This window comes from Panicum virgatum, chromosome 6K (genome assembly GCF_016808335.1).
Source record: "Panicum virgatum strain AP13 chromosome 6K, P.virgatum_v5, whole genome shotgun sequence".
NCBI lineage: Eukaryota > Viridiplantae > Streptophyta > Magnoliopsida > Poales > Poaceae > Panicum > Panicum virgatum.
The window spans coordinates 26,948,945-26,973,284 of record NC_053141.1 but is presented as its reverse complement, the minus strand read 5'-3'; the positions used below and the strand labels follow the sequence as shown (position 1 = coordinate 26,973,284).

The window sequence follows — 24,340 nt, the reverse complement described above, 5'->3', positions numbered from 1 at the left end:
CCACTACGGCGCTCGTGCACGCAGATCTCTGCGTAAAGCTTGCACCATGAACAGAGACGAAAATGAGAGGAGGAGCACACTCACAAACCAAATTTCAAATAAAAAATACTTGCTTAAATCACCACGAATCGAAATGAAACTCGAGCCATAAATGCTCAGCCAATACTGTACCCATCATATGACATTGCATCAAGCACCATCTCCTCCATTTTGTTAGCTATGCTAGCATAATTATCACCAATATTAAGAAGCTCATTCTACTCATATCAAGTCCCGCTGTGCTGTCTGATTGTCACACTTTGCTTCATCATCCTGGTAGGTTGGATTGTCAGGGAGCCTTTCATCGCCATCTAGGCAAGCGGTTTGCTGACCGGTAGATATTTATTCACCCATAAGACCTGCACTCGATCATTAACACCCTCCTCTCCATGCTGGTTCCAACACAAGTAGTCACTCATGAATCCCTAGATGACCAGATGAGCCTGCACATGCAATGAAATTGGGACCTTTCTCGCATTCTCACAATCAATGCACGGGCAACAAATGGCAGAAATGCACCGATCCAACTTGTCTGCTGCGGCAATGAATGGCTTTATGCCAATTAAATACTCTTCATTGAGACGGTTCACCAGATACATCCACCTCCTATCTGTCTGCCATCTGCATTGTTAAGCAAGAAAATTATCAATAATATCCAAGCAAAATGAATACAGGTCATGACAATATTGAAATACTTATAATAGCACTCAAAGACATACAAAAGCATGAACAATTAAATTAATGGTGGGCCTAAAACTGCATTTGGGCCTCAATTAAGAAAAGAAAAGCCTCGCCTTTGGCCTCCAGAGCACCTGCTAGCCAATGGGCTCAAAATATGCTCAATGCAAGATGATCATCAATTTCTCTATGCACGCACACACAAAGAGATGAAATTAAGTGCGCACACACAAAAAGGATGCATTGTCAAGCATCATAGAGAGCTATAGCACAAAGCTCACCTTCTTGGAAACCCCTGGAAGACCCATGGCAGAGAAGGATGGCCGGGCCGGACAGGATGGTGGCGGTGGTGCACGCGGCGGTGGACAACTGCTTCTTCTCAAGGGTACGGTGGTGCAGGCCAGCGGGCATGTAGGGCGAGGCATTTGTGTGGCCCCGGACAATCCTGATCAGCTTGCCACTGGGCGAGGCGTGCGCGTTGCGGGCGGCTGGCCGCAAATGAGGCCGGGTTGTGCCGGTGGTGTCGGCCGCCCGGCAATGTGTGCGCAGCTCCCACAAAGGACACCCGTGAGGGCGGCGCTTGTGTAAGCTGCCGGCCGGCCTGTGATTGAGCAGCGGCGAATGTGCGGGCGCACGGCCGTGGAACTGGAGAGCAGCTGATGAAACAAAAAGTGCTCTACCCAAGAAGAAAGGCAAAGGGAGGCGCGCATGGTTAAGCAACGTCTCGCTTCAACAAAATTATAGGAGACGGAGATTTCCAAGCCGCGACACTTTTGATCTGAGTATACAGGAGACGCGGACTACAAACTAGGGTCTCCTATTAAAAGAGGTATAGGAGATGCTTTGTTTCTGGTGCACATAGGAGACGTTTTTTAATTCCGCATCTCCGAATACTGTGTCTCCTTTGCTTGTTTCTTACATAGTGTCGTGAGGCGGAAGCTGCAGAAGATGATGTGAATAAGGAATAGATCAGTTCACAGTGGGGTTGACTGTACGGCAGTGCTTTAGTCAAGCAGTATCACAAGAAAACGAAAAAACCATATAGCTAGTCTTTCCAGCCTCTTTATTATTTTGATCCTTTTTCCAATATATGTGCTTTGGCTGATGAGGTAATTTCAATAATATAAAGCTGTTCAAGGCTTCAAGCGATCACTTTATTCTTATGAGTTATAAACCAAAACGTGGAAAAAGGAATATGAGAAATTATGTGGTACGAGAGCCTTTTACTTTATGAGAAGGCCATATATGTGGTACGAGAGCCTTTTATACATGCAGGTATACAGCACTCCTGAAACTCGCTCAACCCTGGCACACCTCTAGATTTAATTTCTACTTCGATTTTCCCTGATTGTAACTCAAAACAGAGTAAATTGCTTGCACGATGGCGCAAACTAGCCCGAGTGCTGCCGCCATGAGCCCAAAGACAAGCCACGGGTTGGCGGAGTACTTGTGCAGTAGCAGCGCCACCCACCGTCGCCGGCGGCTGCGGTACAGTTCGGCGAGCTCCTGGCACGTCCCCCTCAGGTAGTTGGAGCCCGGGTCGTCGGCGTCAAACTGGATCCCCTTGCAGAGGTCGGAGAAGCAGGCGGCGGCCTCGCCGTGGTTCCCAAGGCTGTGGTCGATGACCCCTCTCTTCGACAGGAACTCCACGTCCGTCGCGGTGCACGCCAAATGGGACACGAAGATGCAGTACGCCGTCACGTGGCTCCCGACAGCGGGGTTCTGTTGCTCGAGCGCCATCAAGTTGCGCAGGATCCGCCATGTATTGCCGTCGATGTTCAGCCGGGGCACCACCAGCGTTCCACTGGCTCTGTCCAGCGTCACCTCGAGGATGCTGCGGGTTCCTTCGATGCCGCCGACGAGGCGGCTCTTGAAGTTCACGCCGTTGATGTGGTACTCCATGGCAGTGCGGCACCTGCCTACAGGCTCGCCGGTTCGTGACGACGGCGATGCAGTAGCAGCAGGTTTCGAGAAGTGCATGTGCAGAAGGTGCAGCAGGTTGCCTGGCGGCCGAGCGTCGTCCTCCACCGCCCCCGTGAAGTATTGCTGCTTCTCCAGGACGCCGGAGATGTGCCCTGCCATCGCCTTCACCACCGGAGCTCGGCTACCTGAAAAGGTTAGACTGTGGATCTTGTCGATGACGAAAAATGGTATCTGATTCTCTGCGAGGTACAGCACATCCCGCACCATCCATGCTATCTCCAGCTTGTTCCCGCCCCCTGGTGCCGCCCATGCTGTGCTTCTCTCTTGTTGACCCTCTTGCCCGTGCCCATTGGCAACAGGCGAACCGTCGCCTGCTGCCGGTGCTTGGCTGCTCTGTGCGGATCCATTGGCAGGAGGCGAACTGTTGTCGGTGTTCAAGTCGCCGAACCAGTCGATCACGTAGCAGGCGTCGAGAAGCAGCATGTGCAGGAACTCCATGCTGCTCATGTTAGTGAACATGTGGGCATAGAAGCTCCTGGCACGGTCTTCGATGGGAGCCAACTCGGCCAGGTACGTCTGCACCGTAGTGCCGGGGCTCGCCCGGCTAAGAATGCTGTCGAGGCTTGCCAGCTTATCGTTCTTCCTGACGATGTTCGGGTTCCTGTTCCGGTGGTAGGGGCCGATGGAGACATAGTGCGGATCGTACTCGTGCTCGTCGACGTTGCGGGTCAGGTCATAAACCTTGCCGATGGCAAGGGTGGAAGATTGAGAGCCACCGCCGTGGTGTTGGCGCCATGCAGCTAGGTCGCGCTCCAAGACTTCGGAGGAGGAAGGGATGTCCACAACAACGGCATGGGGGTCGCCAGATGATGGATCTGCAGGAAATCAGTCAGCAACATAGTGTGACGCGTCAACTAATAACAATTATTGGCTATTAGTGCTCCCATTAATTCTACTGGCCGGGAAACAACAAAACTGAGAGGATCTGGGGAGAACATTCGTTGTCACCTTGCTGATCTCCCATTTCGTCTGCAACTTGTTCAATAGCTGCGTTCCTTCAAACTCACCTGAAGGTAGCTCCCTAACTAAGCTATACAATTTGTTCATGCTTCATGTTACCACCAAGGGACATATATATAGACCATTCAACAATCAATTCTACACGTGCATATTTTGTCCACTCACTTTTGCATTCCATTGCGGTAAGGTCGAGTGGATGATTCATGTGCAATGGTAATGCCGGCAAAGTAAATCTACGGTGCAGGAAAAAAGGGCTTAGTGGGAAATGTACTATCGTTGGTGACCTTTCGACCTTTGCCGAAAGTGCCCAGCTTACCAATCAAGGCATATCTCTGCTCCGATCTTATTATCAGACTGGAGCTGAAAAGAACAAAGCTACACAATTTCTTTTTTTAAAGATCTTGAACCTTCCGGTTTGGCATATATTAATAAGAAGAAGAGAGTTGACTCTGTTTATAGATAAACCGGGTCCGAAAACATCATAAACTACAACTACCACTACAAAACTACAACTAGCAACACCGGCTGGTTGGATTGGGACATCAACCCGCGCCGTACCACACCAACTCAACTCAAGGATGTTTGGTTGGATTGGGACATCAACCAGAACCCACACAACTCTGCCCGGTTGGATTGGGACATCAACACGAGTCTCAGTGGAACAACGCTCAGTCGGATTGGGACGTCGACACGAGCCACCACCCTACCAACTGCTAAAAACAGAAGGAATAAAAAGAAGAAAAAACACCCTTTCAGAAGCAGCCATCACTGAAGCAAGTGTCCCTGCAAGAAATGCCGACGACACCATCTGTGCGGTAGAGATGCCAGACGTCGCCTTGCCTTCAGGAAGGTCATGACGCCAAGGCGCCAATGACGCTGTCCCAATAAGGGAAGGATTATCATCCGCATCATCATTGCAGTGCAACGAAACGGCCGGCGCCGCTAGCCCACCATCATGGCGCTGTTGGGGAGCCTCGCAAGGCCGCATTCAACGATGCCACCACGACGACGCTGACATACGCCCAAGCAAACCGCTGTCAGCCACGTCACCGCGGCGCCGCCGACACACTGCCGCACCAATCGCAGACGCTGCCGACACACTGCCACACTGCCTCGAGTGCCCACTCGTCCGCCATGCCAGAGACACCACGGAGAGAGCAGACGCCACGTGTCGACCAAGGGTGCCGCCGCGGCCACGTCGAACCACGACATGCAGGCGTCCGTGGCCGCGTCCGATGCTAGGAGACGCCGAGCACGGAACACCGGCGCCATCATGGTTAGGCTGAGCAACAGCCCGACGCATGTGCCACCCGCAGCCGTCCGCCCACGCGCCCCCCGACGCACCCTACATCACTGGCCATGGCCCCCCGCCGCCGCAAAACAGCCTTCGCCGCCGCCACCGCCGCCGCAAGACCCTGGCAAGCCGAGAGCCCAAGGACGCAGATCCAGTGCCCAAAGTGGCGGATCCGGACAGCCCTCCGGATCTATCCACGGATGGCCAGAGCAAGCCGCCGCCGCCATGGCTAGGTCACCTCCCAGAGAGCGGGGGGACGAGAGGAGGAGGACAGTGGAGTCCTGCCGCCACCTTCCTTGCGGCCGCGCGGGCTTCCGGTGGCCGCTCAGGTGACGGCGAGGTGAGGGAGCGGCGCTAGAGGACCGGCGGCGGCGGGGCCTGGAGTCCCGCCGGAGCCGTCCCACGACGCGGGGAAGAGATAAAGCATATCCAAAGCTACACAATTAATCCTTCAGTAGAAAAAATAACTTGGAAGGTGGGGTGACCGGGCCCGTTACATCGTGCGCGTGAAAGAATCCGGGAGTGATCCAGTGCCATCTCTCACTTGAAAAACAAAAACTTAATTTAGTTCTATTTTGCTTCCGTTACATATCATCATAATTATTCCTTGTTGCAGATTAGGTCTCATCAATAATTAATTAAGATCATAACTGGATCCAAAGAGCAACAAAATGATAAATAATAAGTAATATGTCTGATACACAATTGGGTCTTAATAAGTTCAATTCTGTAGTTAAAAAGTTAACTGGATGTATTATCGGAGATTTAGACAGACAACGAAATTACTACTACCCATACAATATCTCGGTATCAAGGAACTAATAAGGTTGATTAGCGTGATAAATAATCGTGATTAGTGGGACAACTCGATAACATTGATCTCAATACTAAAACACGTACCAATTCTACACGTGCATATTTTTTGTAACACCTCAGGTGTTAATCATCTGTAATTAAATTAATCACGGTCTTTAGTTCAAACTTACGTGACAAATCACCAAATCAAATTTGTTCCAGTCAGCTTGGACGGACCGGTCTGACCGGTCGGGGCAACCGATCTGACCGGTTGAAGTTGGGTCAACCGTTTTTGGGCCCACAACATTTAAACCACACTATCTCACTCTCACACTCACTCTCTCACCGTCAGCTCTCTCCCTCAACCTCTCCCGAGCTCTCCCTCTCGCCCCAAACCCTAGAATCCGAAATCCTCCCTCTCCTTTTGGTTCCAAGGCCTAGAACGAATCAAATCGACGTGGGACGTTTTGTCTCCACGATTCCCTCCCTGGGGTGCCTGGGATTCAAGTCTTCGTGCAAGAAGGAGCTCACTCAAGGTATTAAAGCTTGTGTGGGTCGATCTCTCATTCTAGCTAATTTTAGGCGATTCCCTCTGGTCAAACAGTTTTAGTTCCTAGAAGGGTTTTAGAATTGGTGGGCGGATTTCACCGCGACATGAATTCTAGCTTCTGGCATTGGTGGACCGGTCTGACCGGTCAGAGGGACCGATCTGACCAATATCAAGGTTGGGTTAAGTACGACCGGTCTGACCGGTCGGATGGACCGGTCTGACCGGTATAGCAGGGGCTGAGAAGGGTTAATAAGTGGTAGTTGGTGCAAGTAGTGGGAATTTATTTTGGTTATTGATTACCTGTTAATTTTTATAAATCATGCATGCATTTCTCATATCATATGCATATGCACACATGTAGCAGCCACGGCGGAGGAAGTGGTGTACGAGGTGGTTGCGGAGCCACCGGAGCCGCTAGAGCAGGCCCAGCAGGAGGAGAGGCGTGAGAACTAGGCCCGAGGCCCAGTGGACCCTAGTGCTGAGCTGCAGACGCAAGTCAAGCCCCGGTGCACATCCTATTATTTTAAACTATGATTCACTATATATGTAACTATTACTTGTGCATTACGTATTAGGAGTTGTTTGAAATCTTAGTTGCATGATCCCTAGGTTCCCTTGAGTTGATACTAGTGGGTATAGGTCGATAGTGAAGCTACGCTTAATAGTCTCAGTAGAAGTCGAGTGATTTCTTGTTACTCGTGAGATGTAGGATACTCAGAAGTCGAGTAATTTCCGGTTACTCGCGAGATATAAAATATGTTATATTCTAGTACATGAGTTATTGAATTTGGTATGGAATGAATGGAAGGTTGAGACCGGACGGGAAATGATGATTATGTATAGGTATGGCAGCAGGACAGGGTTCCTGGGTGTCTTAGTCCCGTCTGTGTCGGTTAAGGACCGTACCGTTGTTGGCCCTGCTGATCATGTTTGAATTGTACTAACCGCATACCGGGAGTAGGAGGTAGTCGAAACCGGTAAGCCTAGTACTGCCTCGTTTCGAAAGTACAGAACTTCATCACCACCCCTTAGGGCAATCGAGTAGTCGCAGAGAAACGGGATGCATATGTTTACTTTTGGTGGTCTCACGTTGAGCTCGGCTGACTATATGAAGGTGGGGCGGTTCTATAGTTCGAGGAGGGGAGGGGAATAGTTGGTGCGTGTGGTCCGACGGGGCATATGTGTGCCGTGTTGGTTAGGTCCACCTTGCAAGGTTAAATCGAATCGATTCGCCGTCAGTCGCTCTCGGATATGAGCACCTTGGTCACTGCGTCACATCGTACTATTATGATGGAATGATAGTTATTTATATATGATGTTGAATACAATGAATTATTATTTATTGCTGCACAATGTTTGCTATAGTTGGTTTATGCAAATATTAGATTATAGTTAATTTATATAGAACTTGGAGCTAAAATATTGAAATTAAGGAATTACTTTACACGCTTTTTCTGCAAAAATAAACCACCAGCCAAAAACCTTGCATGTCTAGGTATGTGGGCTAAGTATACCCACTGGTCGGGTAAATCTTGCGGAGTATTAGTTGCTCAGGGTTTGTTGCCACCAAAAAATTTTGTTTCAGGACACCCCGACGTCGACTTCTGCCCCTGCTGTATCAAGTTCATCCGCCGGGATGCAGGGGGGTGGGAAGTGGTGGATCGAGACCTGTAGGCTAGGAGGCCGTGGGGTTGCGCATGCGTGGGCTGGATGCGCACCCTGTCTGTTTTGTTGGACCGGTCTGACCGGTTGGATCAACCGGTCTGACCGGTTATGTTAAAGCTGAGCCATTAGAGTTAATGTAGTTGTAGGTTCTTTGCCGTTGAACTTGGCTACCCTTTTGTAAAAATTGTAAAGTATGTAAGCTATTGTATATTGAACTGGTTTGCAAAACTATTGTATTTGAACTTGGTTTGTAAAAAGGTATGTATTATTTATGTCGTGTTGTTGTATTTTCAAGTATATGTCGTGTTTGTATCATCTGCGCCGGTCTTCGCGTGGGACTACCGGTGTTGTTTCGATCGGGTCGTGGGTTGAGAAAGGGCCGTCAAATTAAACCATTAAGCTAATGTGTCCGATGTGTTCAAATGACAGTCATTATGCTTAATTTAGAATTTTAATTTGGCAGTTCCGTCGCATTTTTTACAGTTACTTTTGCATTGCATTGCGATAAGATCAAGTGAACTATCGATTCGTGAAATGGTAACGCAAGAAAAGTAAATCTACAGAAAAAAGGCTTAGTGGAAAATGTATTTTGCTGGTGACCTTTGCCGAAAGCGCTGTCATGGATCAAGACACATGTCTCATCTCTGCTCCTTCAATAGAAATTGTTTGGAAGGTTAGGTGACCGGGGCCCGTTAGATCATGCGCATGAAAGAATCTGTGAGTGGTCCAGCAGTGATGTGCCTTCTCTCACTTTAAAAACATAAGGTTAATTTAGCTCAATTTTGCTTCCCTTGCATATCATCATAATTATTTCTTTGGGTAAATTAGATCTCATCAACAATTAATATCATTATGACTGGATCCATAGAGGCACAAAATGAGAAATAATATGTACGATACAACTGGGTTTTAAAATGTTTAATTTTGTTGTTAAAAACTCAATTGGATGTATTATCAGAGTTTTAGACAGGTGATGAAATCACTACTCGTAGAATATCTAATACACCCTCTATTCCAAATTATAATTTGTTTGACTTTTTTGACGCCAAGTTTGAATGCTCATCTTATTCAAAAAAAATTGTGCAAACATAATCAAACTTAAGTCATTCTTGAAGAACTTTTATTACTAAAGCAAAGTACAAAAAAGAAGTGATATTTTGCATAATTTTTTGAATACGAATAGTAAAAAGAGTCAAACGAATTATAATTTGAAACAGAGGGAGAATATATTCCCATCTCAAAACTAAGGCGCTGATTTTTCTCAGTTATATATATATCCTCATTCACCATCAGCCTCAGCACCATATAACAGGATGGGCCATGAAATGTATGAACATATAGATTTCATGTGATTCTAAGAAAGGAAGTTTTCACCTAAGTGCTCCATTTTTAGCCTAAAAAACTACAGATGCTGTTCATGCACTACAGGAAACGGCACATTTGCCGTGTGCCTAGCCTTTTGCCGTGAGCCATAAATCTAGCACACGGCGGCAAAGAGTATGTTTGCCGTGTGCCACAAAAGGAACACACGGCAAACGTCTGGGCACACGGCAAAGAGACTATTTCCCGTGTGCCAAACAAGTAACACACGGCAAAGAGGTTGACACACGTCAAAGGTGGCTTGTTGCCGTGCGCCCACCAATACAACACACGACAAAAAAAAACGCACGGCAAAATTGAGCCTTTGCCGTGTGCCAAGGACAGGGCACACGGCAAAGATTCAGCCTTTGCCGTGTGCCAGGCAGGGAAAGCACACGGCAAAGGGCCATGCCACGTCATCCGGCCGGTCGTCCTCAAGTTTTTGCCGTGGGTCACACTTGGCACACGGCAAAGCCTTTGTCGTGGGCTTTTCGAGCTTTGCCGTGTGCTTTGGCAAAGGAGCAGTCTCCTGTAGTGATGTCATCCTTTTTCTTTCTTTTATATGGAGAGGTATTTAACTACCTTTTCCATCCTCTCATCTTTGTAAATACGAGAGTTCAACCCGCAAACTTAAGAGACAATTTATTTGAAGAATCCTTATATATGCTCACGCGGGATCCAATTCGTGCTTAAAGATCCTGCATTATAAACAGTTAAACTTCTATTGTAGGCATCTTAATTTGCAAAACAGTTAGCTCCTTTTACATGGAACGTGCATTACCTGAAAGCAACTACATACTATTCTATGTCGCTTTGGAAAAGAGCTGAGCAGAACCTTGAGGTCAGTTAAGTCAAGCACTAAGTTGATAAAAGTTTGCAATATTTAGTAGGCCACTCAACTCTGGCAAAAAATAAATGGAAATCAAGATGAGAAAGTGTTATTTAATTAATCAGAGTTTTGTTATGCATTAAAAGTAGGGGGTTTTTTTTGGCACAAATCAAAGTTTCTTATCTACTTGGTTTTGTGATTGGGATCAAGATCGAAGTATTAATCTTCTACTCTAATAGCATCAACTTTTCTTACTTTTTGGCTGATTGGCAGCCAACCACAGTCACGCTGGGAAAGTAGTGTCCTAAGATGAACTGAAAAAAAAATGGTGATGGCCAGGTCATCTTGATATCCATGCTTTTGGTCACTGATTTACTAGTGACTGCAGGTAGATTTAGGTACACTAGTCCAGTGTTTTAGTGTTCAACAAAATAGACTCCATCAACGCATTCCAGGTCATGCAACCATCATATTCAGATTTGCTAGAAAGTAAGAACTGGGTTTCTATCCTCCTTTGAGCTGCCACGACAAAAGGTTAAAGAGGAAAGATGCATAATACTGTTCAGTACATCTTAGTGCTTTGACTGACTTGTGAACTCTAAAGGTATCTTTCTGGCTAACAGTTTGTCCATAAGACCATCAAAGTGCCATTCAAATAATATTTCAGTCTAACTAGCTAGATATGTGAATCTTTGGCTCGATCTAATTAATTATAAATGGAATGCAAATTTAAGTGGCCGCATTTAGTTCCTTTGGCATAAATTTTTTGAAAGAGAATCTTGCTATTTTGGAGTACTAAATAAAATCTATTTACAAAACTTTTTGCACGGATGGGTTGTAAATCGCGAGATGAATCTAATGAGCCTATTTAATCCATGATTTGCAAAATGAAATAATTATACAACATCGGCAGACGGTGCTATCTACTAACCCTACAAGATGAAATAATTATTTGTAAGTGGTCAAAATGTTGTAAATCTGCTAACCTTAAACCTTGTTGATCTTCCATTTGTCCACAAGATCTTCCGTTTGGATTATTTGTTCCAGCACCGGAGGAGGTTTAATTAGTTCATGTGATATTCTAAACCTCAAAACCAAGAAACTTTAGCTTTCTACTTTTCTTCAGCCGCCACAAAAGCTATAGAGGAAAGAGCATATACTTGAAACATCTCGGTGCTTGACTGACTTGAAACTCTTTATTATGTCCACTGCTCACTGTGCTAAAAATAACTTGCACGTCGTGTCGATAATGTTACACTTTTGATTAATCTGAATCGCGCTTGTCTGTATATATGTTTAAGCAATGTTTGTTGAAGCCTTGCAGCAGGGTAGTGTTCAGCTGTGCTAGCTGCCGGAGTGAGAGCTAGCTGGGCATCAGCCGACTCCGAAGAACGGAGCCAAATATCTTGCAGACAAATGGAAGATCAACAAGGTTCCAGGAATTTCGTTTTTGTCTTCCATATATATATTAAAAATCAAACTTGAGAAATGTTACTAATCATACTCTTTTATCGACCGACCGTTATTTAATTTGCAGGGCAAGCTGACGATTCCCATGTCGTGAACATCCCTCCCCTGGTACAAGAGTTGAGGGAGCAACTGGCCAACGACCACTCCTCGGAGGTGCAAGTGCAATTCGGCGGTGGCTCGCCGCCGTGCCCCATAGTCATCGCCGAGGTGGGACACCTGACCCGAAACGTCGACGAGGCGATGTATGACCCTCACCGCATCTCCATCGGCCCCTACCACAAGAACCCGGACCTCGCGATGGAAGCCGAGAAAATACGAAGCCTCCGAGCAGTCCTGTCGGCGGCGAGCAGCAGCGCGGCGTTGGAGGTGTACGTCGACGAGCTGGAGCGCCTCGAGGACCACGCGAGGAGATGCTACGCTCACTCGTTCGGAAATATTTCGAGCAGGGAGTTCGTGCGCATGCTGCTACTCGACGGCTGCTACGTGCTGGCCCAGTTCGGCGGTGTCGGCGGCGTACGACGCTGGAACCATGCGGGTGCTGGCATGTCCAGTGGCCATGTTGAGGGCGGCGCTCCGCCGGCGGCGGCACCCAGCGGCGACAGGCTCGAGACCGTTGCCGTAGTGCGCGACGTGTTCTACCTTGTCGAAAACCAGATACCATTCTTCATCCTCGACAAGATCCTCCAGATAACTGTTTCTGACCCCAGCGCCCACGCCGCGGGCAGGATCATGTTGTACGTCCACGAACTCCTGAAGAGGCTGCAATACTGCTCGGTGGCGCCGGCGCCGGCGCTGAGGCCAGGCAATCTGCTGCACCTTGTGCACATGCACTTCGAGCCCACTAATCCCCCGTCACAAACTGCCGGTGAAGCCCCGGGCGGCAAGAAGCTGGGCCGATGGCGCACGGCGACGGAGTACTACTTCGTCGGCGTGACCTTTAAGCCGCGGCCGCTCGACAGTGGCAAAGTCCGAAGCATCCTCGACGTGAACCTGGACAGCGGCGGCGGCACGCTGGAGATCCCGCCGCTGAACATCGACGCCGAGACATGGCGGCTCCTGCACAACCTGATGGCCCTGGAGCAGCGCAACCCGGGGGCGGCGGGGAGCCACGTCACGGCGTACTGCGTCTTCATGTCGCAGCTGGCGTGCACGGCGGCGGACGTGGACCTCCTCTCGCGCAAGGGGATCATCGCGCACGGCCTCGGCAACAACAGCGAGGTTGCCGGTCGTTTCGCCAACCTCTGCAAAGGGATCCTGTTCAGCCTGGACGACCCAAGCGGCAACTACCTGCGGGCGACGTGCCGGGCGCTGGAGGAGCGGTTCCAGAGCCGTGCGCGCCGGTGGATGGCGTGGCTAGGGCGCAAGTACTTCGACAACCCGTGGCTCTTCATCGGCCTCGTGGCGGCTGCCGTTGGGCTAGCCTGTACCGTCGTGCAAGCTGTGTATGCTGTTTTATCTTACAACTAGGAAGGACGGTCATGGCGATGTTTGTAATTTGGGTTGAACTCGGAAAGTTCATTCTCTAATGGCATCAGATAAAGTTGGCGCAAGAAGAAATGAGGGCAAACAAGAGATTGTTCAATGTTAGGCAATCTTCGTATTTCTGCATCAAGCTTGTTTTCGTTTATTTTCTTGTGCTGACGACCACCATAAGAGAATCAAGATGCAAAACAGAAGTCAGGTGGTTTAGGATTTGTATCCAGAACTCAAGAACTGAAATCTTTGGCATGTGCACAACATAAGGGATGAAGAGTAGAAGAGGTATTCTGGACTTTGCTCACTTTTAAGCAAGTTTTAGCAACTCTTGCCTAGCTAATTACTAAAGATCTTTTTGGGGTCCAACTAAAGTTAGCAAGATTTTAGCAAAACCTGTTGGGATTCAAAGTTGCTAATAAACTTTAGCAACTAAAATTTAGCAAGAGCATCCAAAGAAACAAGGGTTATACCAGTGGCATCAGCGTTTCCACACCTTTGGTCTTTTCAGCGGACCCAATGCAACTTGATGCTTTTCTTCCTTCCAATCAGCCAGTCGAGAACGGAAAGCAATTGAGGACCATCGTCGCATTGGAGTAAAAGCTACTGCCCTCAAAATGCAGTAATCAATAAGCATCTAAGCTTTACAGATTGTTATTATTAGGCCACTAACTCTTTTTGCTCCGTGGCAAGGACATTGGACAGAATCAATTGTAATGTTTGTCCATTGACGATATCAAGGATCTAGTTATTGTAATATTTTCCACTCCCTGCCCTATTATTTTACATTGATTTTTTTGTTTGACTTTTCATACTTCTTTAATCATTGGGTAATGGTGTGATATACTCCCTCCGTATTGGTAAAAGAAGTCGTTTAGGACAGCGACACGGTCTCCAAAACACAATTTTGACCTCTTATTTTTTTAAAAATATTTATAGAAAAGTGATGTACGTAAACTTTTATGAAAGTATTTTTCAAGACAAATCTATTCATATAATTTTCACATTTGTAAACTCAACAACTTAAAAATTATTGATGATTTATATTCCCAATGTTTGATCCAAATCTTGTCCAAAACGACTTCTTTTACCAATACGGAGGGAGTATATGGACAATCATAGTGGATATGGTTTATCCGTCAAGAAAGATTGAAACAAGTGTCTAAAAGTTATGGGACGACATGCTTTTTAGACAAGATGGAAAGGCAGTGCAAAACATAAGAGGCGGTGCTCGAAAGCGAAATCCTACGATATTGAGAAATACTAGCATAAAAAAATGAAATAGACAGTACGGTCCAAAATTCTCCATATGCATGATGGAAACTGCAGTATTTTTTATTTTTCTGTGATAGCTTTTTGAGTATTTTTTGTTTCATTGTTATCTTGGTATGTTTACCTTGCTCCTGTTAAAATTTGATAATTTTTGAAGCTCGGGAAGACCTTGATTTTGGTTTTTGAAGGACGGCCGACGTTTTCACCCCTCACCTTCTCTTCCGAGCCCAACTCTCAGCGGCGACCACCTTTTCCTCCGCTACTGCTCCACATCTGGTTGGCCTCCATGGATGGCGCCTCCACTGCGTCGGCCCCCCGTTGACTACTATGGCAAAGGGGCACGCAAAAAGCCATCCCTGCCCTCACCCTCGCCTCGTTTTAAACCCCACCGGCCTCCTTTCCCCAAACCCTAACTCCAATTTTCCCCTTCCTTCATTACTATTACTCCTCTTCTTCCCCAACTCTGACGCCTCCAAATTCATCATCTCCGGTGAGTAACTTTTTAACTCCTCACAGTTACTTCCTTCCCTCGCCTATCTCGACCCATTCCGACGCTCACGCACTTGTATCCCCTACCGCGTAGAGCTCCCAGCGAAGCTTTCCTGCCGGCACCGCCCTTCCACATTGCAACGCCCCTCTACTTCCGTCTCCTGCCCATGCTACCCTCGGCAAATCCCTTCCCCTGCTGGACCACGCCATGCGACCGCCCCCTCGCTGCTCGCTGCCGCTGGCCCGGCACCAGCCGCCGCCATGCGTCCTCGCTCGCACGCCAAACCGACGCCCGCCGTGCGTCGTGAGCCGGCCTCGCCTCCACAGGCGAGGCCCACAGCACGCCCTCGCGTCGCGCTGTCGTGTCCACACACGAGGGGTCACGCTGGCGCCACGCCATGAGCCCGCGCCGCCGTGCACCGCCGCCTGCGCACGCACACCCCACCCCTGCCCCGCCGAGGTCTGCCACCGGAGGGGCCCCGTCCCCAAGCCAAAGGTGAGAGAGGAGAGAGGGTGCGCGACACCAGAACGAGAGAGGAGTGAGGGAAGTCCTGGGAGGTGGGGCGCTAGATGGGAGGAAGCACATTCCGTGGGGGTCACTCCGGGAGGGTCAACGAGGACCCCACTGACGGCCTCATTAGACTACCCTGCCGGCTACGACAGCAGAAGGGTGCCCCTATCTGCGGGTGGCGTTCACACCCGTGGAGAAGTGTGTCTACACTGCTGGAAAAACACTCATTAGTACCGGGCGGGAACACTAGCCAGTACTAAACGGCCTGTTTAGTACTGGTTGGTTACACTAGCCAGTACTAAACTGCTGGCCACGCCAGCAGCTAGGCCGAGCAGTTTAGTACCTTATATTTGTTGCTTTATATTTGTTCTCTTTTCCTTTCAATTTCAATTAATTAGTATTAGTAGTCGTACTCGCAGCGGTTTGTGTATTCATACTCGTACTCGTACCTAGAATTCGTATTTGTATATGGAGCAAAGGAAATAAAAGAAATCATATACATACATGGACAAAAGAAATGTTAGAAATTATATACATACATGGATAGAAGACAATAATATTTACAAGTATGAATGCACATAAGTTTTTTCTGACAAATTCTTCAATAATTCTAATCATCTTCATCGTCATCAGCACCGGCATCCTTCTTGTGGCATTTCTTGAGTTCAGCTCGAGCCACACTTGTCCTTGGATCGGAATGAAATTCACCTTTTGGATTTATCACCTCATCCAACAGGAATCCACAGAGTGCTTCTTGAATTGCCCTGATTCTTTCCGGTTCGATGAGGTTCACTTTCATATTCCAAATCTATCAACAACAAATAAACATCAATATTTTAATTTAGTACCTGCATGGAATTAGATACAAGAAATTATTACTAATGTTATATGTACTTCCAAGTTTTCTTGTGTCACCCTCTTGGTATCTCTGCAAAAAAGTGCATGTGCTCACATACGTAGTATCCGCAGAGGTTGGTTCCTTGGTTCTATCTCAAACACTATATACATATATACATGTTATGAAATATTCATGCTGTTTGAATAAATAAAAGTAGATGTGCGATATTCGTACTAGCTTGTTATGGTTGAATTCAAGTTCAGTCGATGTTGACGTGACTCCTAATTGTGTTTTGAGGAACCCAGACCATGCCCTTTGCATGATGTCTACGAGATTTTGATATAATTCTGGTGGCTTCTTCAAGGAGTCCCACACAGTAACTTGGGACCGATTGATTTCGATCACAAGTAGGATCTAGTGGATCAAGAAATGTTAGATATATACACTTATTGGCTAGTTGAAGTGACTCAAAAAGTCAAAGGACTCACTCGAAGTTGTACGGAAACAGAATGAATGTGCGATCGTGTTGCCCTTCCAAGGACATGACTATATTATTCTCGGTCCAATTAGGATATTGGCGTACACTCTCCTCATGTATAACATTCGGATCGATGAAGCCAACACTGTAAATCCCGCTCTTCCAGCATTCTTGCATTTTCATCCTGCACTATTACAAATAAAAGGAGGAAATGAGAAATCTAAACGACTTTGTAGAGCTAGAGTATACGATTGACAGGAAACACTTACATAGACCATACACTGACGAGGGACTTGTCTAGGGCGTCTTGATGGAATAGAAACCAAAAATGGTCAAAATCGATCCAAATGTCATCCATCCCCCGATAGAAATGGGTATGTTTAAGTTGAGCGGCTATCATTATATACCCCTCTGAACATGCTTTCAAGTACCACTTATGGAACTCACGCATTCTTGTTGGTAGGGTGTCTATCAACTCAGGCCACATAAGAGGTTCCCCCATTACAAATGGCTTTCGTCCTGCCCCTTGGCGAACTAGTATTTTTTCATGACCTAGGAGCTGAGCTTTTGTGAGGTTTGTTTCTGTCGTGGAGCTGCAACCACGGCCGGGTGGCGGAAGGCACCCGCCCTAGCCCAGAGGGTGTGTACTCGGGGGTTAGCTAGTCCCAGAACGATCTCCCTCAAGAACACGATGAACACAGCAAGATTTAGAGTGGTTCGGGCCGCCGGAGCGTAATACCCTACGTCCACTGTGTGTTGTATTGCCTCCCCACGAGAGTGTGAGAGCTTGTGTTTGTCTGGAGCTTGTCCCGTACGCAGCGAGTGCCTCCCTTTTATATCTCAAGGGAGGTGCGTACATGGCTGCCGGGACCCCGACAAGTGGGCCCAGCGATGCGTATAAAATATAGTACTGTTCATCATTATGGCGCTGCAGGCAAAGGAGATCTTTCTCTAAATATCTTTGCCTGCTCTTGGAGTCTCCCGTTCAGCATGTCTAGGCGCTGTCTTGTCGGAACGGCGCCCGTCGTAGCCAGCGGCGTCGTCTGCCACGTAGCTGAACGGCTGTGTAGGGAGCGGCGTAGGCGGCATGATGGAAAAGTGCCGTGCCGTCGTATCCATTTAATGCGGCTGACGAGCTCTGCGCGGGCGCGGCACAGGCGGCTGCACTGTGCACCTTGGTAATACGTGGTGCACAGCGGGGCCTGTCAAAGGCTGTCCTGCGTGCTGCGGCGGCAGAGTATGCGTCAACCATCCGCATTAAATGTGGTGGGTGGGCGAGTCCCCCTTGCGGAGGACTCGCGCATGAGCCCGCGCCCGTGCCCCCTCGACACGTGGCGTCTCCGGACCCCCGCACGGTAAGGGTGGTCCGGACGGCGCAGGAGGCCCCGGACCCCTATGGGGGGTCCGAGGCCTGGCTGTCAGCTCGGAGCTTCCATCCCTTAGAGACACGTGGCGTCTCCGGACCCATCCCCAGGCGGGGAACGGGTCCGGGGCCGTTGGCCTGGTGAGGGAAGAGCCTGTCCGGTGGAGCCTGGCTACTCCGTCCTTACGCGTAGTTACGGATAACTACGAGGGTCCTGTCTTGCTGCGGTAAGAGTGGGTACCCCTACTACAGGGTACCGACAGTGGCCCCTGGGCCCACCTTTGGGGAGGTACGAACCCGCAGGTGGGGCCACTACTGCGATTTGGCTCTGCATAGCTTGAAGTTTCTTGCTGCAGAGGTCTTGACCGGCCTTGACCATCCATCGGATTGTTCGCTGCCTCATCACATCGCAACGGCTTATTGACTCGTGGCCCCCACGCACAGTGGTACACCTAGTCATGCGCGCGATGCTCGGCATTCTTGCGGCCAGAGTAAACGGATCATTTACCACCGGCGCAGTTCCCGAAAAGTTCGGCCACGCCAGCGCTTAATGCGCGCACGTCAGCTCGGCTTCCGCCTCGCTCCGCGCGCGCGTGTGCAACGGTTCAGATCCCATCTTTTCGCTCCCTTGTTCGTTACCCGCTCATCCCGCCAGGTGGGCCTGGGCCCCCATGTCATGGACTGGGCGGTTAACTCCAGGCGCGGGCGTCGCTTGGGTTCTGGCGACGGTTCCGGAGTGCGCCGGTTGAATCGGGCTTATAATGGGATGAATCCGCATTCCGCGGTTACTTTCCCGCATTCGCCTTCTTCCTTCCAACCTTTGCGCCCCTTTGCCTTCGAGCTTTCCTCGCCCCTTTCTCCCCCACACAGGTCGCTTCTTACTCCACCGATAGATGGCGTCCCTTGTTCATCCCCGCCGCTACCAGACCGAGGGAGAGTTGAACACAGTGCGCCGTCTGCTGGGATGGAGTGCTCAAGAGACTGGCTGGGGGGTGCGAGCAGGCTCGGTTCCCCTTGGCAACCTCCGCGCCGGGGAGTTTGTGCTATTTATCTCGCACATCTCCACCGGCGTGGGACTGCCGATTTCTTCGTTCCTGCTGCTGCTGCTGGAAGACTTCGGCCTCCAACTTTAGCATCTGACGCCGCACTCCCTCCTCCTGGCGTCCATCTTCGTGCATTTATGCGAGATGTTCGTGGGAGTTCGGCCCTGCGTCATCCTCTTCCGCTATTTCTTCATTCTGGTGAGGTCCGGAAGGAGCAAGGACGAGGTGGGAGGGTACTACTTCTAGGTGAGGAGTGACCTGGCGACTCCTTACATTCTCGGCCTTGCTGGCGGAAAGTGGGAGGAGTGGCGCAGGGACTGGGTGATCGGCACCACCGAAGCCAACGAGCGCCTCGCCCTGCCGACCGAGGGGCCCGCCTCCGACAAGGCATCCTGGAGGGCCAAGCCGTCGCTGTAGCCGGAGTTCGACTCCGTGCTGGACAAGATCAGGTCACTGGCGGAGAGCGGCCTCACCTCGTGGCACGTGCTCGGAGACTTCGTGAAGCGCCGGATCGCTCCCCTGAAGCAGCGGCCGCGTCCTGCGTGGAACTTCACCGGCCTCAACGACTGCAGCAGGACCCAACGCGGTGAGGGGAGTGACCTGACTCAGGAGGCCTTGGAGGTTCTGGTGCGGAACGTGACTGGGGACACCTTCATCCCGGAGAACCTGATCCTCCCGCAGAGCATAGTCCCCCTCTGCGAGGACTCCACGAGGGTGGCAGTGCTGGCAACCCTGCCGACTCTGGACGACGGGGGACTGGCCCCACGCCAGACCGGAGGTGACGCGAACCGCGGGCTCCAGATCCCTGGTGCATCCGGGGATCAGGCTACGCTGAGCGCTGCGGGACCCGGCGCCACCACGAAGGGGAAGCAGGCCGCGGCTAGCAGCGCGGCCGCAGCCGGCTCCAGCAGGGCACAGGGCAGCTCCGGTGCATCGTCGGGCGACGCGGGCCGGCGCAGGCTACTCCGGGGCGACGGGACCCTGGTCTCGGAGCCCGCCGCGAAGCGCCAGAGGTCTTCTGAGGGCGCAGGCCAGGGTAGCTCCCGGGCTGCCGGCCCCCACGGGCCCTCTGGGGCGACTGGACCACCACCATCGCCGCCGAGGAATTCCTCCCGCCGGCAGCAAGAGCAGCAGCAGCAGCAGCAGCCGCAAGAGCAACGGCAGCAGGCACGCGGGCGGCAACAGCAGCAACAGGTGCGACCCCGGGTTGCACCCATGCCGCAGCCACAGGGACAGCAGCAGCGGGAGCAAGCCCGGGTTGCGCCTGCATCGCAGCTGCAAGGGCAGCAGCAGCAACAGCAGCAGCAGCCGCAAGAGAAGAGGCCCGGGCTCCGGGGACGCTGGGTACCCGGTACTTCTGTGTTAGTGTCATCCAGCTCTCTTCCCTTGCGCCGGTGCTCTGTTTTGTTTTTTGAAGGTTTTTCTGCTTTGTTGCCAGGGCTCCTCGCCCCAGCGGTTCTTCTACCCTCGCCGGCACATCGGTAGGTGCCCAGGCGTCGGCGGCCTCGGTGTCGACAGCGACGACGACAGCAAATGCGGTACCCACAGGTACGGCGACCTGCTGCTAGCTTCGTGGCGTATGACGTGATGCTGACAGGCGTGTCATTTTTAGACTCCGCAGTGCACAACGCGGCGGCGGCGACGGGGGCGCCGGTGCTGGGTTCAGCCGCGCCCGACACGGCGACGGTGGAGATGCCGGTGCCGGGTGCTGCCGCACCCGATGCCGCGGCGGCTGAAATGCCGGCTCTGGGCGCCTCGGCCCCCGGCGTTGCGGCGGTGGAGGCGCCAGTGCTGGGCGCAGCCGCACCCGACGCGGTGGTGGAGATGCCGGTGCTGGGCGCAGCCGCACCCGACGCGGCGGCGGCGGAGGCACCGGAGCTGGGCGCAGCCGCACCCGACGCGGCGGCGGCGGAGGCACCAGAACTGGGCACGGCCGCAGCCGACGCGTCGGCGGCGGAGGCACCGGAGCTGGGCACGGCCGCACCCGACGCAGCGGAGGCGGAGGCACCGGAGTTGAGCTCGGCCGCGCCCGACACGGCGGCAGCGGGGGCGCCGGAGCTGGGCACAGCCGCGCCCGACACGACGGCAGCGGGGGCGCTGGAGACAAGTGCCGCAGCGGAAGCCCCCACTTCCAGCTCCGGTCCGGTTGCAGAGGAGGAGTCGGAGGTGGTCTTTGGCCGGCGGCTCCTGCAGCTCCATCTCCCGGAGGAGGATGCGACTCCCCTTCCCCAGGTGCTGTTGCAGGTTCGGCGGTCGATCGAGGAGGCAACCTCTTCCGCCGAGGTGGCCTTCCGGCGGGAGTGGTCTGCCCTGGAGAGCGAGCGCCAGTGCCTCTCCGACTGGCACACCCGCCGAGCCAACCTTAAGAAGGTGTTTGACTGAGAGTTCGTAGTGTCAAACCGAGAGAAATCCTTGGTGCAGTGGGAGCAGGACTTCACCCTGGAGGTTGTTGGCTTCGCTGCTCAGCGGTCCGACTTCGAGGCTCACCTTGCAGCTCAACAGTCTGAGCTGGAGGCTCGCAGCGGGGACCTCGAGGTCCGGAGGCAGGAGCTCGACGTCTTCTCTGCGACTCTGCAGGGATGGCGTGAACAACTACAGGAGAGAGCCCGCCAGCTAACTGCCGACGAGGCGGATTTGGAGGAGGGCCGGAAGCCCCTCGCCAAGCGGGAGGCTCACGCCACCGGCATAGAGAAAGAACTTGGGCGCCAGCGTGAGTCGCTTAAGAAGTTGAGGGACCGGGCGGAGGAGAGGGAGGCCGAGCTCGAGGAAAGGTCCCGCGGGCTCGAGGAAAGGTCCCGCGAGGTGGAGGTGGCCAAGGCGGCCCTGGACACCCGGGTGCAAGAGGCAGTCCAGGAGGCGGTCCGGAAGCACCAGGAGGACCAGCGCGGGGGAGCCCAGCGGATCGCTGACTGGGCGGCCGAAGCGAGCCTCGCACTGGTGCCATTGGGGATGAGCCCGATCCAGGTGGCGGAGCCGCCAGCTTCGATAGCTGACGCTCTCCCAGTGCTGAGCTCTGCTTCGGATAGGCTCCATCGCCTGGAGCCAGCCCTTGCTGGTCAGCTTGAAGCCGAGGGTCGCGAGCTGATCCGGATGGTGGCGGAGCACATCCTGACCTGCCTCCGGAGCCATGACCTGGCCATGTCACTGGCGCCCGTGGTCAATGGCCCTGTAGCGGAGACGGAGGCCGCCGCTCGGGACAGCGTGCGAGAGGTCGTTGACTTCGTTGCCGCCTACTTCAAGCGGGAACCTGCGGACCCTTGAGCGGGGCCATGTACCTTTTTCCTTTTGCATTATGCAACAAACATTGTATTAGCTGAAATTTTTGAAGTAGAAGAAACTTCAACTTAGCTGTTTGTCTATTGATTTGCGGTATGCAGCGCCCCGGCGCCCTGGCCCCCTGGCAGTTAGGTTCAATTGATTGGACCTGTCGGCCACGTGAGCCGTAGGAGATGCTCTGGACCTCCTTGGCATTGGGCTGCATAGTCTGTAAGACGAGCAAGCGCCTTGTTCCCTGTGTAGTATACAGGACTACAGAGAAAAGAATCAAGCTCACTTATACAGTAGCAATGATATCGCAACTTAGCTGCTTGACGCATGTAGAATCCGTTCGTGACGTGTGGAACAAAGCAGATGCTCCGGGCCCCCTGGAAGATAGACTCAGTTGTTTTGAGTCTGTCTACCATTGAGACTGGATCTTGATCTGCATGAAGGCTTTGAAGCAGATGCTAGGACCCCCTGGTAGGTAGGCTTAGTGGTTTGAGGCTGGCTACCACCAATCAGGGCTTAACCTGTGTACCACTTCAAATTTACAGCTTAGTAACAGGCCCGCGGGACTCGTCCGTGACTAGTGCCAGGCTGGTACAAGGTCCGGGGCTCTAGATGCGTAGGTCCAGGTTGATCAGCGCTTGTTATAGAGTGGTGGAGTGTGTAGGCTTAGGGTACGGGACCAGGCTAAGGCGCTACACAAGGCTCCGGACCATTCCAGGAAACATCACGATCTTCCCGGACCTGGCTTCATCATCCCAGGCCTCTCGCAGCAGTGGCAAGATCACTTTGTTGTACTCAATCTTTTGAGATATAGTGCTGGGCATGCCGTGTTGGATTTAGGAAACCAACTCTTGAGCTGGAACGGGGTCCGGGCCCTTAATTACCTGACTCCAGGTACTAGAGTACTTGTTACAGGGTGGTGGAGTGTGTAGGCTTTTGGGTACGGAACCAGCTAAGCGGCTACACAGGACTCCGGACCACCCCAGGAAACAAGCACCCGCTCTCCCGAGTAGGTCCCTAAGGGTCTGGACTCTTCTCCAGCAGCAAGAGGGTCCGGATCTGTACGGCAGTCCAGCAACTCAGCTCAGATCTTAGTTGTAGCAACAAGAACAGAGGTCCCCGCGGGGGGTTAGAGAGGTAAAAACTTTGAGAATCGACATGCGAATTTAAATTTTGACACAAAGACAGAACTGGGAGAAATTATTTCCTTTGCAATATTGTTGTACATGGCTTGCGCGATGGATGCCAGAGACTGGGTTTACGAGGTCGGACCTCTACCGTTCTGGGCCGCGCGTTAGCCGACGGTGCGATGGATGCCAGAGGTCGGGTTTACGAGGGTGGCCCCCAACTGCTCTGGGCCGCACGGTAACTCTATCTTATTACAAAGGAAAGGATTATTTCTGGCTCTGCCTAGGTGTAGAACTTACGCAGATGTTCTATGTTCCATGGGTTGGGCAGCGGCACTCCATCTTCTGTGGCGAGGCGAAAGCATCCGGGCCGGCATACCTTTGTAACCCTGAAGGGCCCCTCCCAGCTGGGGGAGAGTTTGTGAAGCCCTGCTCGGCTCAGGATTCGTCTGAGGACGAGGTCGCCAGCCCGGAGCTCCCTACTGTGCACGAACCATTGATGATAGCGCCGGAGCGCCTGGTTGTAGCGTGCATTTCGGATTGCTGCCCGCCACCTTCGCTGATCAACGAAGTCCACGTCGTCGCGCCGCAGCTGTTCCTGCATGGATTCGTCAAAGGCCTGGACCCGTGGTGAGCCCAGGTGAATTTCTGGGGGAAGGCATGCTTCAGCCCCGTAGACCAGGAAGAACGGAGTCTCCCCGGTGGCTCGGCTGGGTGTGGTCCGGTTGCCCCATAGTACGCATGGAAGCTCGTCAACCCATTTAGCACCATGCTTCTTCAAGCAGTTGTAGGTGCGGGTCTTGAGTCCCCTGAGGATCTCTGCATTCGCTCTCTCAACCTGTCCATTGCTGCGGGGG

At 51.7% G+C, this 24,340-nt stretch overlaps 2 protein-coding genes across 3 annotated transcripts; one reads left to right on the top strand and one right to left on the bottom strand.

Moving 5' to 3' along the window:
* Window positions 1-1,849: 1,849 nt before the first annotated feature.
* Window positions 1,850-3,796, bottom strand: LOC120712135. 2 transcript variants are annotated; one of them, XR_005690709.1, is made up of 3 exons: window positions 3,649-3,796; window positions 1,978-3,515; window positions 1,850-1,937 (listed from the first exon to the last, which is right to left on the bottom strand). XR_005690709.1 is itself a non-coding variant. In XM_039997855.1 (2 exons), the coding sequence occupies exons 1-2, from the start codon at window positions 3,662-3,664 to the stop codon at window positions 2,047-2,049; spliced, it is 1,485 nt and encodes a 494-aa protein (XP_039853789.1). In that variant the 5' UTR covers window positions 3,665-3,796; the 3' UTR covers window positions 1,914-2,046. The 2 variants fall into 2 exon arrangements, 1 of the variants encoding a protein (XP_039853789.1); XM_039997855.1 differs by having other exon boundaries at window positions 1,914-3,515.
* A 7,539-nt stretch (window positions 3,797-11,335) lies between these two features.
* Window positions 11,336-13,204, top strand: LOC120712134. Its single transcript, XM_039997854.1, has 2 exons — window positions 11,336-11,584; window positions 11,690-13,204. The coding sequence occupies exons 1-2, from the start codon at window positions 11,569-11,571 to the stop codon at window positions 13,087-13,089; spliced, it is 1,416 nt and encodes a 471-aa protein (XP_039853788.1). The 5' UTR covers window positions 11,336-11,568; the 3' UTR covers window positions 13,090-13,204.
* Window positions 13,205-24,340: the final 11,136 nt, after the last annotated feature.